Source organism: Anoplophora glabripennis, unplaced genomic scaffold (genome assembly GCF_000390285.2).
Source record: "Anoplophora glabripennis isolate ALB-LARVAE unplaced genomic scaffold, Agla_2.0 scaffold166, whole genome shotgun sequence".
Taxonomy (NCBI): domain Eukaryota; kingdom Metazoa; phylum Arthropoda; class Insecta; order Coleoptera; family Cerambycidae; genus Anoplophora; species Anoplophora glabripennis.
In genome coordinates this window covers 73,468-92,559 of record NW_019416519.1, presented here as the reverse complement: position 1 = coordinate 92,559, position 19,092 = coordinate 73,468, and the positions used below count along the sequence as shown (strand labels likewise).

Below are 19,092 nucleotides of genomic sequence, written 5' to 3'. Positions count from 1 at the left end.
TTTAATCAGTTACCTCGCGAGATGATTAAAATACATATAGGCACAGATAAATTTACTAATTTATCTCTGCTATAGGTAACTGTTTGTGTAATAATACCTAATAAAAAACCAAAGAGCTAATTGCAATAAAGGGAAAATATGAACAAAGGGGTTGTTCCAAAGACGAAAATCTGATTTTGTATTTTTTTTTTGAATATATAAAAATATAAGTTTAGAAAAACAAATCAAAGGAAAATAACGTAAAATTTATAAATAGAAAATTTTAACTTGATATTTGTTTAATCCATCCATAGGTAGAGTAGTTTCAAAATCTCATGAGCCGCGAAATGCGCGAAAGGCGTGGCGAATCCACATAATTCTTCTAATAAGTACGTTGTGAAAACGTTGTGAATTAGACCACATACCTCATTACAACCAGAAATTAACTAAGGCGCTCTGGCATCAATAAAGTCAACTGGCGAACGTTCGTAATATGTATTTTTATTGCTTAAATTAAAATAATAAAGAATAGAGCATTTTATTATGATATTTGTAATGGGAGCAAAGGCTTGTTTACGCTACTAGAGCTCGAGATAGACTGTGAATAATGGATGTAATGTTTTTAGGACATAGAATAATTTAGGCGACGGTCGGAATTATGTTTCTGCGCATATCAAGGTCAAAGCTCATAAGATTTTGAAACAACTCTAGCTTTATCATTATTTTAATAAGTATAACAGTGAATAATTTATTGGACGAAAGTTGTTAAATACATAGTTATTTCTGGAATACCCTGTAAGTAACGGGTTATTCATTTTGAGCTTGGGATAGTAAAGCCCTGCCAATTCATATTTGTCAAATGTCACTATCACCCAGACTGGTATTTGTTTAGTTAAAGGTTTGCCATTTCACAATATGGAACGTTTTACGACCGAACAACGCATTAAAATTATTAAATCATGCTACGAAAATGGTGGATCTTCGGTGGTTGCATTTCGCGCATTAAATGGAGATTATGATTGACATAATCGTCCATCTCACCAAACAACCACAACAATACAGTGAGGAAATTCCAAAAAACTGGACATCGTAAGACCTGTGCAACATCGTTTTGACCTTTCAACCGAAAACATAGCCGCTGTGAGTGAAAGTGTTAACGATGATCCGAATCTTTCGATTCCAAGTCGAGCTCAGCATTTGGGCCTGTCATGCGGCATATTGTGGCGCATTTTGCATTTGGACTTGCATCTCCATTCGTTTAAAGTCCAACTCCCGTAAGAACTCAAGCCGGCTGACCATAGATTGCGCCGTGATTATACCAATTGGGTGCTGGAACAACAGGCCACCGATCCTGATTTCTCGAAGAAAATCTTCTTCAGTGATGAGGCCCATTTCAAGCTCGGCTGCTATGTTAATAAGCAAAATTTCCAAATCTCGGGTAGTGAGCAGCCACAAGTGACCGCTGAGAGACCATTGGACCCGCAGAATGTGACTGTTTGGTGTGCATTGTGGGCCGGCGGCGGCGGCGTCGTCGAGCCGTACTTCTTCTAGAACGACAAATGAGTCACCGTTACCATCAATTCTCAGCGGTATTCCGCCATGATCATCGACTTTTTTTAGCCTGAAATTGAAGATTTTGATCTGGACGATGTGGTTTCAACAAAATGGTGCCACATTCGGCGATGTGGCTTGGCCACCAAAATCCTACGATTTAACGCCTTTAGATTTCTTTTTGTGGGGCTATGCGAAAGACTGTGGTTATGCGAACAATCCCACAACTTTGGAGTAATTGAAAGACGAAATACATCAAGTTATGACCGAATTATTGCCCGAATTGTGTGAAAAAGTCTTCGAAAATTACTTCAAAAAGATTGAGTCCTGCAAACGGTTCCGTGGAGGACATTTGAATGATATTGTTTTTCACGCATAATGGCATAGTCCAAACTTTATTATGAAATAAAAGTTCCATCGAAATTTAAATATTCAGTGTTTTTTTTAAACTTTACTTGCCTATAAATTCCAATATAAATTTTATAGTAACATCGGCACTTAGGCATTAAAATTTATATATAAATATATAATAAATATATATACCTATTAACGACTAAGTATGTATAACCCTCTACTAACTCTATAACAAAAACTAAAGAATATTTGCTGAACTACTGTAGGGTCTTTATAAATGAATTTATAAAAATCAAAAATTTTCTTGCAAAACATAAAATATATTCAATTTTGGCACCAGTCATTACATGGCGGTACCAATCAAAATGGTTCATCACCGTTGTCGCCACATTTCTTTGTGAAGCCAATGTAACTGAACCATATTGCCATCATGTGCCATCTAACATCACTTAAACAAACTTAAAGGTATTGATGGTTGGTACGAAAGAAGAGAACTACAATGGGTTTTCTTTAAAAACCACTGAAAGCAGAGTAGTAGATCTGCCAGATGTAGCGATTTATCAAGTGTCTGTGGATTTATCGCCATTCATCATAATCGAAAAAATTGCCAAAAATTTCTCGAGGTGACTGACGACTTTTTAGCGATTATTAATATAATTGTGACGACTTATTTGTATCTATGATATCACTGTTTTTCCATTACATGGTAACGATATTTATCGAAATATTCGATTTTTGAATATTCTTTCAGAATATTTTACCCAAAACAAAAATTAATGTCGTGCCATCTATATACATATTATAACAACGCTCCTTATTATTTCAAAGAGATGGCTACTTTTTGGCTACTGTGTTTCGTGTTTCCATCTAGTGGTGATGATAGATAAATTTCTCTGGCCACCTTGTTGATGAGTGACCATTGTCCATTAGTATTGTAGGTAAAAGAGAGGACACTGTTTTGGTTAGGTGATCACATTTACATATTAGGTCTGTTTCAATAATAGTCAGGGATTGGTACCGAACCGTTTGAAATGTTTGGCCAGCTAAGTTCTAAATGTGTCTTCAGTGAATATATCACAAGAATTAGTTGGATGCACATTTCGGTCATTTCGAACGGTTCGGAACCAATTCCTGACTCCTGTTGGAACATACCTATTATATACACGTGACCATGGACTTTTTGCGCTTAGTTTTACATCAAATTCTAACTAGGTAGTTTAAAAATTATATTTATAATAAATAAAAGTGGATAAATTTTGTTATGTTTATGTATGTGCAACTTCAGATCCACGTAATACAAAAATAAATAAAAATAATATAATATGGGACATGACGTACGTAGATTTAAGTTAAGTAATAAATATATACCCCTGAATTACACATTATATTGCTCTGATGTAAACTGGGTATTACATTTTAATAACAAAACGTAATGTCATCGAACAACTGTCATCATGACATTTTTGACAGATTAGTTGTCAATACAATTGACAAAGCACGAATGAGTTACTAAAATGTCAGAATTGTCAAAAGTAAAGTAAAAAAAAATAAATCAATTCATTAAACATTTAAAGTGTGGCTAGTGATATGGTGTAGTATTATTTTTCCTTAGATAACTCATGTTTGCATAGAGTTAAAGCAAGGGGTATTCCCACTACTATTATGTAATTTATAGCACAATCTATCAATTAAAATAATAAAAATGATGGTGATCCTGTGATTTATTTAAGTTGTTATTTAATCATGAGCTTCTAAACATGTAAAAGAATTCATAGTGATATGACATCCAATTTAATGTCTTTAAATTAAGTTAAAAATGGCATCAGAGAAAATGGGTTATAATATTGATTGGATAATTCCTAGACTAAGAAATCCAACCAGATTGTGGAGTATTGCCAGCAGTATTACAGTGGCAGCAGTGGGACTCTTTAGCAAGATTTTAATCCGTAATAGTACATACCTGTAAATTATAATGTTTTTTAAATAATCGTAGATTATATTTTAGAGCTATTAAATAGAACCAAAATATATAATAAGAAAGTTATAGTAAATCTACTAGATAAACGACCAAAAAATGTACCATTAGTTACAGTGTCCAACCATCACTCTTGCTTTGATGATCCCGGAATATGGGGTAAGTTTCTTTATATTATTATAACACAAATGTAACCAAATGGTCACAATCTATTGATTTAAATTTATTGCTTCGTAAGAGGGTCACGGTTTTTTAGACGTCATTTTTTAAATAATTATTTTGAAATCGATAAATAATTACTGCACATGTAGGTTGTATAGTATGTAAAATATTTGTTTAAATGTTATGACAAATTAGTAACCTATCTGAAATCATAAAGTCCTACAGCTTGTACATGTATTTTCATTCATTTTTAACTTAAGGCTGGCGTTTTATAGAAGACAAGAAATTACACTTTTAATAAGACAATAATAGAACAAGGTCCATCCAGGAAGTGACAAAGTGTAATGCTAAACTAGAGCAACATGATTGCATGTGTTAATAGCTTCCTAAAAGCATTCTACATTGTGATTATGTTTATAGTACTGTACGTGATTTTCTGTATGTACAATTGTCTTATAGCCTGACGAAAACTTGTATAACTGTTACACTGAAGCGATATTGTTTCCAACTTGCTTAGATTTTCTAAAATGCTGGACAGAAAATTGAGCATTGCCCCCCTTAAAAGTTAATGAAAAATAAACCGACAAAAATTATCTTTTATTACCTACTGAATATGAAGTATATGGAGGCTGTAAACTAAATGAAAATATAGGTATATCATTTCAAGAAATTTCTGCATTAAATGAAATAAAAATAAAGTATATACGTCTAGAAAATTTAAATATTATATTATTTCTACTTTTTGAATTATTATATTTAATAATAATAATAATAATAAAGGCTATTTATTTCCAACAGGTAAGAAAACCCAATTACAAGAAACACATAATCAACAATATTTACAATTGAATAATAAAAATATAAATAAATAAATCAGATACTTTTAAAGACAAGCATGTTGCAGTATATATTAAAACAATTTGAACATAAAGAAATTCGCATTAGGTTGATAATAGTACAGAATTTTAATCTATATCAATTTGCCGGGTTTATTATATTATATATACAGTCATGCACCTCTATACAGGATGGCCTAACGAAAACGTAACAGAGCCCATAGCGGCTTTGGAAAAACGCAAAAACCCGTCGATTTTGTTTGCGAGGGGACATCTTTTTCAATGAATTAGATGGTTCTAACTGCTACCCCCTGAGCGGAGTAAACATCCCCTCCAAATTTTTAAATAGTGGTCAAGTTGCATATCGTTGAAAAGCTCTTTTGATTCTCTACACAGTTATGGGTCCTGTTTGAAAATCAACCCATTTTTTTAAAAGAAAAAGGGTGCAGAACTTAACACATACAAAATTTCCTATTATCTTTACAAATTATTCTCTAATTAAAATTCGCTATCGAGTTCGCTATTAATTTCAAAATCATTAAGTTAAAGAAGCATCTAAACATATCCAAATGGCTGGAAATAATTGACCAGCAACTTCCATTCAATAATAAATAATTTTACGTGAACTATTCTCATTACTTACTCCAACGTGTTGTTAGATTGTTTGCAGTTATTTCTTTCACAAATTCCACTAAAAACGGTATAGATAAGAGACCATTTTTCAGTCAGTGATTTTGTCGTAAAGTGGCGTTATTGGTTTTAGTGTCTGTTTCGCATTAAATACAAAATAATTAAAAATGGTTTATTCGAAGCAAGAGAGGGTGGAAATAATTTGAATTATTTTATAAAAATAATTAATGTGCTTCGAGAGCAGCTCAGTTGTTTACTGAACGACATGGCAATAAACCCGTCCATCGCAAAATTGTCTTGGAGTTAGTAAGAAAATTCCGGGAGACGGGATCTGTGGGCAATAAAAAGCGAAACAATGAACGTCCTGTACGTAATGAAGCTGTGGAGGTTGCAGTTCTGGGACACGTTGCTTAATAGCTGTTTTACATTGACAATTTATTGATGAATAAATTGACGAAGTTCTTCATGAATTAATTCACGAATTTATTGGTAAACAGTGTGGTTTTACACTGTTACAGACTTTGTCAAGTTTTTTGACGCATGAATCAGTTCTACCAACGAATCAAAGAAGCAAATAAATTTCAAAAATGTCACCTTTCCACTCATAATTGTAGTGATACAACAGCGGTACCATTTTGACACATATTATATAAATATTAGTGTTTGTAAGTAACAAATCAGTAAAAACAATGCAAAACGTACGACGCCACACAATTATTTACATATTCCAATAACATAACCTCATCATTACTGTTCTGAGGCTGGAAATCTGTTGGATTGGTACTTCCGAACTTTACGAAGAAATTGACGAAAATTAGAACATGCTCTAATTCGTCAAGAACTTGATGAATAAATTCATGAAGTTATTTGACAGCTGATTTGGTACATTACACTTGTCCAATTTCTGGATGAAGCGACTTCATGAATTAATTGATCAATAAATTGTCGATGTAAAACAGCTATTAGAAGTTTAGATCATAGGCTAAGTACACGGGAATTGGCTTCTGTAAGTGGTGTAAGTCGGGGTAGTGTACAACAAATTTTAAAACATTACAAGTTCCATCCTTACAAAATTCACCTTCTCCATGAACTTCACGAAGATAACTGACCGCCGGGTACAATTTTGCGAGGTCATAACTGAACGGGCGATGCATAATCCAAATTCTCTTTTCAACATTTGTTTTTCCGATGAGTGCAGCTTTTTCCTAAATGGCACCGTCAACCGCTATAATTGCCGTTACTGGGCAGACTCCAATCCAAGGATATTCCAGGAACAGCATACTCAACACCCAGAAAAATTAAATGTTTAGGCTGGTATCTTTGGTGATTCCCTTGTTGGTCCTTTTTTATAAATGGTACTTTGACTGGTGATATGTATTTGGAATTGCTGCAAGAAGCCATTGATCCAGCCTTAACGGTAATTGTGGAAAACAATAATGATTACCTCGAAGATAAATTGATGTTTCAGCAAGATGGGGCTCCCCCCACTATGCCCACCATGTGCGCGAATTCTTAAACCATACATTTCCGAATTGTTGGATAGGTAGGTGAGGTGCCATTGAATGGCCTCCTAGATCCCCAGATTTAAGCCCATTGTACTACTTTTTGTGGGTACACCTGAAAACCAAAATCTATGCCACCCAACCGGACTCTGGAAGATCTACGTCAACGTATCATTAATGAATGTCGTCTAGTCACTCCTGAAATGCTCCAGAATGTAAGACAACGTTTTGAACAAAATATTTATAATTGCATGGACGCAGGGCGCCAACATTTTGAACATTTACTATAATAAAATTTCATTAATAAAATTTTGCTTTCAAAATCCTGTATCTTTTACAAAAATAGGCTGATTTTCAAAAGTGGCACATGACTGTGTAGAGAATTAAAAGAGCTTTTGAACGATATGCAACTTGAGCACCCTTCCCATATAAAAATTTGAAGGGGATGTTTACCCCACTCAGGGGGTAGCAGTTAGAACCATCTAATTCATGCAAAAAGATGTCCCCCTCGCAAACAAAATCGACGAGTTTTTGCGTATTTCCAAAAAAAAATTTTCCTAGCCGCTATGGGCTCTGTTACGTTTTCGTTGGGCCACCCTGTATATATATATATTGATTGATTATATTCTTTTAGCCACATTTTCCGTACAGTTACAGATAATTATATTGATCCTGAGACACTGTTTGATATAAGAAACTGAAAATTATATTATTTTTTAATCAAAAACGAAAAGTTGTGAATCTTTTAAACTTTAACATTATTTGGTTATTTTTTCGTAATGAATTCAACTACTTAGGTATGTGGTCATATTAGTAACTCAGTTATTAAGTACAAAAAAAAAATATCAATGTAATTGCATTAATTTGGTACCACAAGTTTTTTTCTAGTTACTGGGAGTAGTTGGTAGTCTAAATCCAGATCTTCGGGACTCCACCTTTGTAGTGTCAGCTACCACCTTGAATTTAAGAATGAATTTGTTGTTATTAAATGTCGCTTATTTTCAAGTTTCGACTAAAAATGATTATAATCAAACCTGTCAGAAATTTAATTCTGTACAACACTGGTCATTATCATTTTTCATCCACGATTGATATTTTTCAATTTAAACCTGAAAAAATGGTATGAAATTAAATTATAACATTGTGCCGTTTATTTTTAACTTTTAGCTCATAAACGATCATAAACAAATTCGTAGGGAATAAAATTTTGTGCCCTTTTTCTCCTAGTAACAATATTCTAGGTCCTCTGATATGGTAAAGGAAAGGAGAGGTGTGAATAAATTATTTCTCGAACCATTCGACAATTGCATGGCTTTCTAGGTATAATAAAAGACTCAAATTTTATTATTTTTTTACGGTAAATATCTTTCCGACACCATAGGGTTAGAACTGCAGACACTTTTTTTTTTTATATATCCTTTGGTAGGCCTAATCTATACATTATGCTTTACAAGTTTCTAAAATTCTAATTAATTTTTTTTTTGTAAATTTGTTTTCAAACTACACAATTTTTTTCATTTGGTGATGAGCCTGCCAAATTCACATCATTAGTTTCATTCGTCACCAACAAATTTCTAGATTTTCAATTTCAGTTGGTGTTCTGAAGGTTCATCTGTATTATCTTTCTGGTAATCAGTGTCATCTTCATAAAGTAGCTCTTAAATTAAAGTACTGAAATTATAGAGAAGGTATAGGGATAAGAAATAATTCTAATATTTCAGTTTCACTCTTTTTTCAGGTTTAAATTGAAATATTTTAATAATAGATGAAAAATACTAATGAACAAAGTTGTAGAGAATTAATCTTCAGACAAGTTTGATTATAAACATTTTTCGTCAAAAATTGAAAATAAGCGAGATATTTGACAAAAGCAAAATCATTTTTTATTCAAAATAGCAGTTGCCGTTACAAGGGTGAAATTCCAAAAATCTGGATTGAGACTACCAATGATCTCCAAAGACAAAAGAAAGAAAGAAATTTGAAGTATCAAATGAATGCATTTTCATATAATACATAACATATGTTCATAATATTTTATCATTTTATCATATTTACTTTTCTGTCTAGGAAACAAATGTTAAAGACTAAAGTTTTAGAAAACTTTCCTGTATTTCAAAAAAATATATAGAAAATAATTAACTGTTGCCTCAACTGTTGCATTTTGAAGATGTAAACCAAACATTTATTTTTTTTTAATGGAACGTGCATGGATATATTTGTCACTTTTTGGAATTTTCTCCTTTTCGCTAATTACAGTGATATATAAATGTCATATATTTGCTTTGCACAATATTTTAATTTATTTACTGATCCTTTACAATTTAAAAAAGTCAAGATTGCCATGAAACCAGTTCATATTTATGCTTTTCCGCTATTTTTACTGAACAGATATTTATATATTTTATTAAGAAGAAAAATGCTAGGCCAACGTAACCGTTAACAATTCTAAATGACATTTTTCTTATGATGGGATAATTTTATGATCTACGAGAAGCCCTTCTTTCATTTGAATAATTTTTATGACCTAAGAGAGAAAATATGAATGAATTTCATTCTCTAAACTTTGACGTCAATGAAAATTTGGTGTCACTATCAAAATCTCATTTAAAATGATCACAAATTTAGAGAAAAATTTAAATGTACGTGATGATCAGTCAAATATGACATATGGAGTGGTCCCTCAATATGACCAATTTTCTAAGAGTCGACTGTCTGCTGCTTCAGCCAATGTGATGAAAAATTTATTTGTCGATCCTTTGTAACTTAAAAAAATTGTGAATTTTAAAGTACTGTTTGACTTACGTATGATGCCCCGAACTCAATATATCAGCACAAAAAGAGAGTTACAAAGATTGTGGTTTTTTTAAATTAGCCATAAATGTGCTGTTGAAAATGTGCAACTGACGCATTCTAGATTTTTTCAAGGTTTGTGTAAATAATTGTCGGATGTTCTGTTTTCAAAGAATTCTATGAAAAAATAGATACTTTGATATTTCAACAATAACAAAAAGTAAACATCATTGTAATCAGAAAAGCCTCCATAAAAAGTGTCTCGATAATGTTGTAGTTTAAAAGGTTCACTCTTTCCATTTTCAATAAAAAAAATAATAAAGAAAATTTTCATTATTTTCAAAATAAAAAATGTAGCTCAATTTATTTTCTTCTACCTACAGCTTTCTTTTAAATTAATCATGATAAATGGATACACATAGTATTTAGTATTAATGCAATTGTTCTCTGCCCTACTTATAATTTAGTAATTTAAATTCCTTATTCATAAATGAGTACACATTAATTTTCAAACAACTACTACACAAATGTCAATAACAATTTTGCTAAATAAATTTTGTAATGATTTTAAAACTACCTATCAGACTTTTGAAATTCTCATCTGAATTAGGTAAGTGTGCTACTCTTGTTTAGAAAAATGTTTAAAATACAAGCAATTTAGAATATATTTAGTTTTTTGTAAAGTACCTACTGATAGTGTGTATGTTTCTGTCACACAGATAGACGTATTGTCTTCAGACTTTGTAAATTATAGTATTGAACACTCGATTAAACATCTTTATTGTCACGGCAATAATTTTTTTTTATCAGTGATATTTTGTCTTGTCTTTTATTTTTTATGATGAAGATTATAAATTGATTATTATAATCTTCCTGTGCCCATATCAAATTGAAAGAACACTAAAATCATTGCAAAAATAGATAATTACTGAATCATCTTAATATAGATTTCTTATCTAAAGCTATTAATTATTTTTACTTGGTGTTTAATAAAAGGAGTATTTCAACTAAAGTACGTAGTTCTGATGTTAAAGTACAATTAAACCATATTCTAATAAATTGTTTTTATATCTGTCATTGTTTAAATGTTAGGACCAATGACAGTTTAAAGAGTTAAATTATTGTATGTAATGTACGTACCTACATTTTATTATTATTTATGACATCAATGGAAATTAAAATAATATTTTTTATGGAAAAGAACTGTTTTTATTATTTGACCTTCACAGGTAATGTGTGCAGCAAATAATTAATGCAACTAGTTTTTATTATTATTGATAATAACCATTAATCAAACAGAAAATAAGTTAATTTTTAATTGTAATGTTTTCGCGTACATTTAGGGTGTTTCAGAATAACAATATAAGTCCTAGGATTCCTAGGTGTAATATAACAACTATTGTCTTTTATTTTCAAGATACAGTGGGTTTAGAGTACATTTTTTTAAAGAATTATGACGATATCTTTAAAAACTATTAATATATCGTATTTAAATTTGATAGATGTTTGTTTTGTCAAAATTGAATAAACTGCTTAGTTTTTGATTCAAGTAAACATGTGTTTTATAGACTATACAATAAAGTTGCTTATTAAAATAATTGCCAAAACTAATATGTTTGCAAATTTTTATTTATTCAATCACTGCAGAACTTATGCTGAACTAAAATTTGGTAAAATAATTTTAAATCAAGATCATTTAGCAATAAACATAGCATATCGTATAAATTTGTGATAATATTTGCAATATCATATAAATTAATTTAATTTTCTAAACAAAACATTTCGTCCACTAGCTTTGGATGATTTTTAAATTTGTTAAAACCATTACCTATCCTTCCACAGTGTTGCTATATGTATATTAATTATTTGTTTTTTGTAAATTATTTAGGGCTTGCAATTATTTAAATTAGTGATATTATTTCACAGTGTGTAAAAATATATGCCTGAACAAAATTTAAACCTTAGTAATATATTATATACGACTTGATAGAAGTAGTGGGATACATCGCCAATTTTTATGCTTTTTCTCGAAAATGAAGCGGTTTAGCAAATTTTAATGAGCGCACATTTTTTGTGCAGAATTAAGAAATAAATAAGAAAATCATACTAAAGACCTTAAGAATCTAACATCAAAAAGAGATTGGAACTAAAATGTATCTGATTTGAAGAATAACAGACATCTTCTATATATTAATCAAAAGAAAAGTTAATTTTACATCAATTACTTTTGGAGATCTTAGATTTGTAAACAAGAGATGATAGATCTCTATAGAAATAAAATTTTATCTTTATGGTACGTTTTCCCTTGAAAATAGAATATTTAAACACTGTAAATCTTCTCATGAAATTATCTAATAAATGAGACGTTTCCAAAACAAAACATTTAAATTTTGTATAATATTTTGTTTTGATTGCAGGTACTTTAAAACTAAAGCATCTCCTAAGTCCAAGAATAATGAGGTGGTCTTTAGCAGCACATGACATTTGTTACACCTGTTGGCAACATGCCATTTTTTTTAGTCTAGGAAAATGTATACCTGTTGTAAGAGGTGCTGGTGTATATCAGGATGCTGTGAATTTTTGTATAGAACAATTAGCCAAAGGTGGATGGGTGCATGTATTTCCTGAAGGTAAAATATAAAAGTTTCAATGGTTATATCTTTGGAACCGGAGGGGTTATGAAGATCTAAAACCTTTTTGCTGATATAAGACGAGGAATTTAAATGACGTAATAATTGACGCTTTGCCTCCTATCCTGTAGATTTAAGTCATTTCAAGTACTTTAAAAAATCTTGTGGTTCATTAGTTCTTTGATGCATTATAGTGAAATGTTTGCTTTAGTTCTATTACCTTATTAAGTACAATTGGACAAACTATAATTCTACTGTATCATTTTGAAGTATCTCAAAAGAAACAAATTTTTCAAATCATTAAATTTAATGTTTACCAAATTGTATCCTGAATCCCTATCATTGTATTGAAAAAAAAAACAACAAAAAAATATAGTGAATATGAAAAATAATAAAATTTTCTCAAATTTTCAAAATTTGAGACAATAGATATTTAAAATTAAAGTGTAAACTAAATATTTACTTCTTGTTGCTGTATTGTCACTAAAAAACTTTGTTTCTTAAATTTTATGGCACAAAATAATCCTAAAGTGATCGCTAATTGGTTGAATAAAATCTCATGATAAATTACACCAATCACCAACCGGTGAAACAGAACGTTTGTTTTAATGTAGTATTCATTGTTTCAATAATTTTTAACTTTATTCCAAACAAAATTACTGGTCACGTGGCTTGTAATCATATATTGAAGGCTCTGTACAAGTCATTTGAAAATGTGTCTGTTTAACAGCTTTTAAAATAATTGTAGGCAACTTGTAATTAAGACTTTATACCCAATTAGTAGAATAGAAAGGAAGTGCTTATATTTGTGATAATTACTTAAAGTTACTTATTGAAGTAATTTCCCACTTAAGAAAATTAACTTAGCAAGATTGAAAAATATTATGAATCCAAACTAATTCTAATTTTTCGTCAAATACAGTTGTTAGATAGTTTAGATACCAAATCTAAAGAAATAACTCCCTGAAAATGTGTCAAAAAACTCTTAACTTTATAAAGTACTCCAAATAAGGAAAAACAAACTGATGCATATGTCTAGAAACACTTTCTTCAAAAAAAAAATCTGATATTGTTTATCTTCCAAACGAGTTAACCAAATCAATTCAAATTTGGTACTGGGTATACAATGATAAATGAGGTAATTTAAGGGAGAAAATTCAGGAGTCTCATCTTTTTTTGAGTAGTATTTCTATGCCACCAAAATTTTGGAAAAAATTGTAACTTTCTCTACCATTTTCGAGGAGACATAATAATGAAATTTTTACTATTTTTGCTTTTTCTGATACTTTTTTATAAGAACACACAGTACAGAATTGACTCATATTTTGGTGAAATTTAAAGAGTTCCCAGAGATAGTAAAGTATTTTTGTAAAGATGAAAAAGTCAAATTTTGTGAGTAGTGTTGAGACAGTTGGGCCAGACACACGCTATATATACAGATAGGTATTGTCAAGAATGGAGATCCGTGTAAGATTTGTAAGTATAAAGAAATTCAGATAGCTCAACTGTAATACATTTAATATATCTAGGGAGTATGGTTCATGATATACAGGGTGTTTCAAAACGTGTCGGAAAATGAAGGGTGTGATAGCTTATTCTAAAAAAAAGTTGTTATTAACATGGATCACAAACACACCGTTTTCGAGATATGGGGTGTCTAAAAATATATATTCTTATTTTTTTGACGTCGGTTTTGACAGTTCTCAGGAACCGTTTGGGATACAGAACACAAATTTTGTACATGTCTTATCATTAATATTAGCTACTTTTGAGCACTAATTCAATTTTTATACATATGAGAGTGGCGGAAGTTTGAGGATTGTGAGGTTCTTTTGCCTCTAATTTTTATGACTGGGAAAATTGGTATGTTGAAAGCATATTTTAAATCGCCAATGTTGTATACATAAAAAAAGGTACTCATCATCAAAAGCTCTAACGCGAACCGTTTTCAAGATAAATGGCATTTTATAATGGAAAACATGAAAGAAAGTGGTAGCATGATAAAATTTATTTCAAAACAGCAAATAAACAACAAAAACCACAACACTTGTTGAAAAATAGTCTCCTTTTATGGTAATGCAGGCTTACAATCAACTCCAACCAACGTCTGAGTGACATGTACTCATTAAAAAATGCCCAGAATGTTGCGGATCGTATTGCAGGATGCAATAATGCGATTCCTCAGTTCTTCAACAGTATTAACTGGTAGTGTAAACTAAAATTTTTAAGTGATCCCAAAAAAAACAATCCAAAATATTTAGATCTGGATTTTTTTTTATCATGTTGCCACTTTGTTTCATGTTTTCCATCATAAAATACCATTTATCTTGAAAATGGTTCGCGTTAGACCTTTTAATGATGAGTACCTTTTTTTGTGTAGAAAACATTGGCGGTTTAAAATTTGCTATCAAATACCAATTTTCCCAGAGTCTTAAAAATTAAGGGCAAAAGAACCTCTTGTAATCCTAAAATCTGCGCCAAAAGCATATGAATAAAAATTTAAGTTCTATATATCAAACGGTTCCTGATATACCTTGAAAACGGTGCGTTTGCCCATGTTAAGAACTTCTTTTCTTAGAATGAGTCAAAGAATCACATCCTTTATTTTCAACACGTTTTGAAACACCCTGTAATAAGAGGAGCAGTTATTATATTTTAGAACTTGAAATATTTATCCCCAATAACTTTGTCAATGTCTTTTGTTAGAATTTATGTTAAATTTTATTTAATTTTTTTTAGATAAAATTGCATTAAAGAATATTCACAATTTTGTTTAATGAGATTTTTGGAATATTAACTTGGCTCACCTTTACTTACTTACCTAAGAAATCTACAGAATATTGTATGTAGGACACAAAACATTTTCAAAAGCATGCTGTACTCATTTTAAACATTTGTTACATTTTTTTTAAATAAGTAATAGTGAACCAAATTAGTATTTTAAAATCTTATTAAACAAAAATATGAACATTCTTTGATGCAATTTTATTTGAAAGTTTAAATAATATTCAATATGTATTTATCAAAAAAAAAAAAAAAAACTGACAAAGTTAATGGTTAATTCTCAAATATTAAACTGTCTGTCTTGTATTGTTATATCTTTAACAATGTTCTCCAGATATATTAATCGCTGTCGAGTGTCATCAAGTTTTGTGTTGGCATACCATCAAGAAGGGTTTGAAAATTAAAATGATAAAAACAGTGCATTCTATCGAAATATAAGATTACCTTTGTTTCATTCATTTCTCCAGAAAATCCTGTTTTTGCATAATTTCAGTGGTGTAGGTACTGCTCAAACAAAATATGATACAGTTGAACCTCTGCACATGAAATATTTATCATCACCATATTCAAACCATGCACACTTATTAATTAATACCCTGTACCTAATTTGAATTAATTAGATCAACTCATCCAGAAAATGTAAACAATTTTTTTTTAATAAAAACTAACAATCTCCTTGGAAATACGGTCATACTAACTCTTTTTCTTATTTTTTTTAGTGCCCTTTTAACGTCTATTGTCTTTAATTATTTATTTGTGACATTTTTAGTACTTCTTTTGAAATATTTAATTAGGGTTATTATAGGATAACTTTTAAGTTTAAAATAAAAGAGCTAATAATAGAAGTATTAAAAAAAAACATTGGAATATTCTTATTTCAGGGAAAGTGAATATGACAAAAGAAAATATGAGACTGAAATGGGGAGTCGGAAGAATGATTTTCGAATCTCCGGTAACTCCAGTTGTGGTACCAATCTGGCATATAGGAATGGATGATGTTCTTCCCAACGAACCCCCGTATATATTAAAGTTCAACAAAAATTTAACATTCAACTACGGTAACCCAATAGATTTATCTGAGATGGTAAAGTCATTAAGAGAAAGGAAAACAACTGATGAAGAAGCAAGAAAACAAATAACTGATTTCTTGGAAGACACTTTATTGAAATTAAAGGTAGAGACAGAAGAATTGCATAGGAATCATTACAAGTTAAAGTCATGATAGTGCCGATATTATAGGATGTGTAATTTAATTTATTCTATCAACAAAAATAAACAGGTAGTTTAGATAATTTGAGATAATAATAAGATGACAACTAGCTAGACACTTTTGCTTTTCAATTTTTGCTAGTCAAGTTAAACTCGTAAATATTTCCAATTTTACCTCGTAACTGACCTAGGCACTAAGATTATGCAGTTCTTTATTATAATTTGTTTTATAGATAAATTATATCATCAGCAATATTTACATTTACAATTAATATAGGAAATAGGTTTTTCCTAATATTTTAGGAATGTTTCCATTCTTCCATTTGTAATTTTTTTAAAACCAAAGTATATGAAACCTTTCAAAGATGGGTGACATATCATATAAGTGTATATTTGTTAGTATTAAATTGTAATATTTTATAAATATACAGCTTTTAAAGTTTACTTTTAAATAATTGTTAATATGTACATTATTTAAGAAAGTATGTACTTTTTTATTCTAGAGCCAACTTTTTGAATATTTTTTAAAAATAAAAAAACACCTGATACATTTGATATTTTTAAAGAACAACACTGATTCAATGAATAAAACATTTTATCAGAACTGTTATCATTTTAATCTTATTTAAAACCTTGTACCATGGGAGTATGCTATATCATGTTTTGGAAATTATGTTGCGACTTCCTAGATCTACAATTTAATTGTAACACTGTAGAATATACTGGGTGTCTCAGAATTACGTGTACAACAAAAGACCACAGATTCGTGTACTCAAGATAGGCAGATTTAGGCTAATTTACCTATATCCGAAATCGCTTTCTTTCACCTCTAGATGGCCTCGAAGTTTGTGAATGTTTATTGAATTTTGTAAATAACTCGAATACGTATTATTCGATTTTGATTATTTTTGGGGTGTAGACTTTTGCTTTCAATCTACAAATTTTGGTGTTATACAGTGTTTTTTAAAACTCACAATTCCTACAAAATTGATATTTGGTGATAATATCCGTTCATAACTTCCTCTTTAGGGAATAATGACAACTATTTTTTATTTGATAGGTGATATTATTTGGAAGTTTTTGGATCTCTTGTAAAATTTTTATTAAATGAGCGGTTTGGGTACAAAAAAATATTTTTTAAATGTATACATTATCTTGCCACCCATATTACAATACTTAACAATGTGCTTGTAGGTTCTGATTTTGTAGGTTGACTGAATTTAAGTTTGATCTTTAAGTCATTGTACCTTGTTAATTCTGTTTTACCAGAAGTGGAATAATAGATATTTACAATGAACTTGTTTAAGCTCAAGAAAATCCACATGCTGTCAAAATGAAACGTTATTAGTATAAATTTCACATCATTGTTTGACTTCATGCTTCTACATCTAACATTGAAGAAGAGTTGGAGGCGTATCCAAAATACCATAAATGTTTTAAAAAATAGCCCTTAAAAACTACAAAGGGTGTCGTTTAACTTTCTTCGCCGAATTAATCTTTGTTGTAGAAACAGTGGTGGTCATTTTGAACAGTTTTTATAGCAAGTTGTACTAAATTTAATAACATCAACTTTGTTACTTTTATCTCCAGCATTTCTTATTCTATTTGATTATTTTTACGAATTATTTCAATAAAATTAGGCACATTGTAAATAACTCTTAATTCGTCATATGTGTATATCCATGTCGAAAAATGAATTAACGTGTGGTATATCTTATCGTAGCAAACACTCATTAAGAATTGGCAGGTACAATGACTTAAAGATCAAACCGACGATACAGGGGGTGATAGTATGACAAAAAATAAGAATTTTTTGTCTTATAAACTCTTTGTCTATCTCCTCTAATTTTCGAGATAAAGAGCGACAAAATAAAATTTTTTAAATAGAATTTTTACGAAAATTTCCAAATGGTACGAATTATTTTTATGAAATTTAGTATTCTGGAGTTTTTAAGGACGCCAAATTAGCTGGTCTAATAATTTTTTGGAAATTTCATAGAGGGCGCTAGTTATGCTACATTCCTTTTACATTTTAAATTCAATTTTTTTTAAGTTTAGGTTTATTACCATTCGGGCTCCAATTTCTAATGTATAATTTGATTAATTTGATTCTCTAAAAATAATGTACTCTTGTTAGAACTTCCTAATCTTACAATATTACGGAATTACAAGGAAAATAAGTGGCTTTTCTCAAAGTAGGCTTATGTCAAAACTTATTGATGGATGTTTCATAAACAATACATACATCCTCAGTAATATTTTAAACTCTAATTAACTTTATATCAAAGTTTTAGTGACTTTAATAAGTCATTACTAACTACAGTCACTAAAAATCACTAAAATTTTGATATAAAGTTAATGAGAGTTTAAAATATTATTAAGGACGTTGTTTATGAGGCTTCCATCAATAAATTTTGACATAACCTACTTTGAGAAAAGTCACTTATTTGTATACGCCGTAATATTGTAATAGCTGTTTTACATTGACAATTTATTGATCAATTGATTCATGAAGTCCCTTCATCAAGAAATTGGACAAGTGTAATGCACCAAATCTGCTGCCAAGTAACTTCATGAATTTATTCATCAAGTTCTTGACGAATTAGAGCATGTTCTAATTTTCGTCAATTTCTTCGTGAAGTATCAATCCAACAGATTTCCAACCTCAGATCAGTAATGAGGTTATGTTA

The 19,092-nt window shown here is 30.1% G+C and overlaps 1 protein-coding gene across 2 annotated transcripts; it reads left to right on the top strand.

Moving 5' to 3' along the window:
- The first annotated feature begins 3,260 nt into the window (after positions 1–3,260).
- Positions 3,261–17,315, top strand: LOC108907023 (tafazzin homolog). 2 transcript variants are annotated; one of them, XM_018710528.2, is made up of 4 exons: positions 3,261–3,836; positions 3,890–4,018; positions 12,197–12,409; positions 16,075–17,315. In XM_018710528.2, exons 1-4 carry the CDS (start codon positions 3,701–3,703, stop codon positions 16,413–16,415), a joined length of 819 nt encoding a protein of 272 aa, XP_018566044.1. In that variant the 5' UTR covers positions 3,261–3,700; the 3' UTR covers positions 16,416–17,315. The 2 variants fall into 2 exon arrangements, with proteins under 2 accessions (XP_018566044.1, XP_018566045.1); XM_018710529.2 differs by having other exon boundaries at positions 3,268–3,830.
- The last annotated feature ends 1,777 nt before the right edge of the window (positions 17,316–19,092 follow it).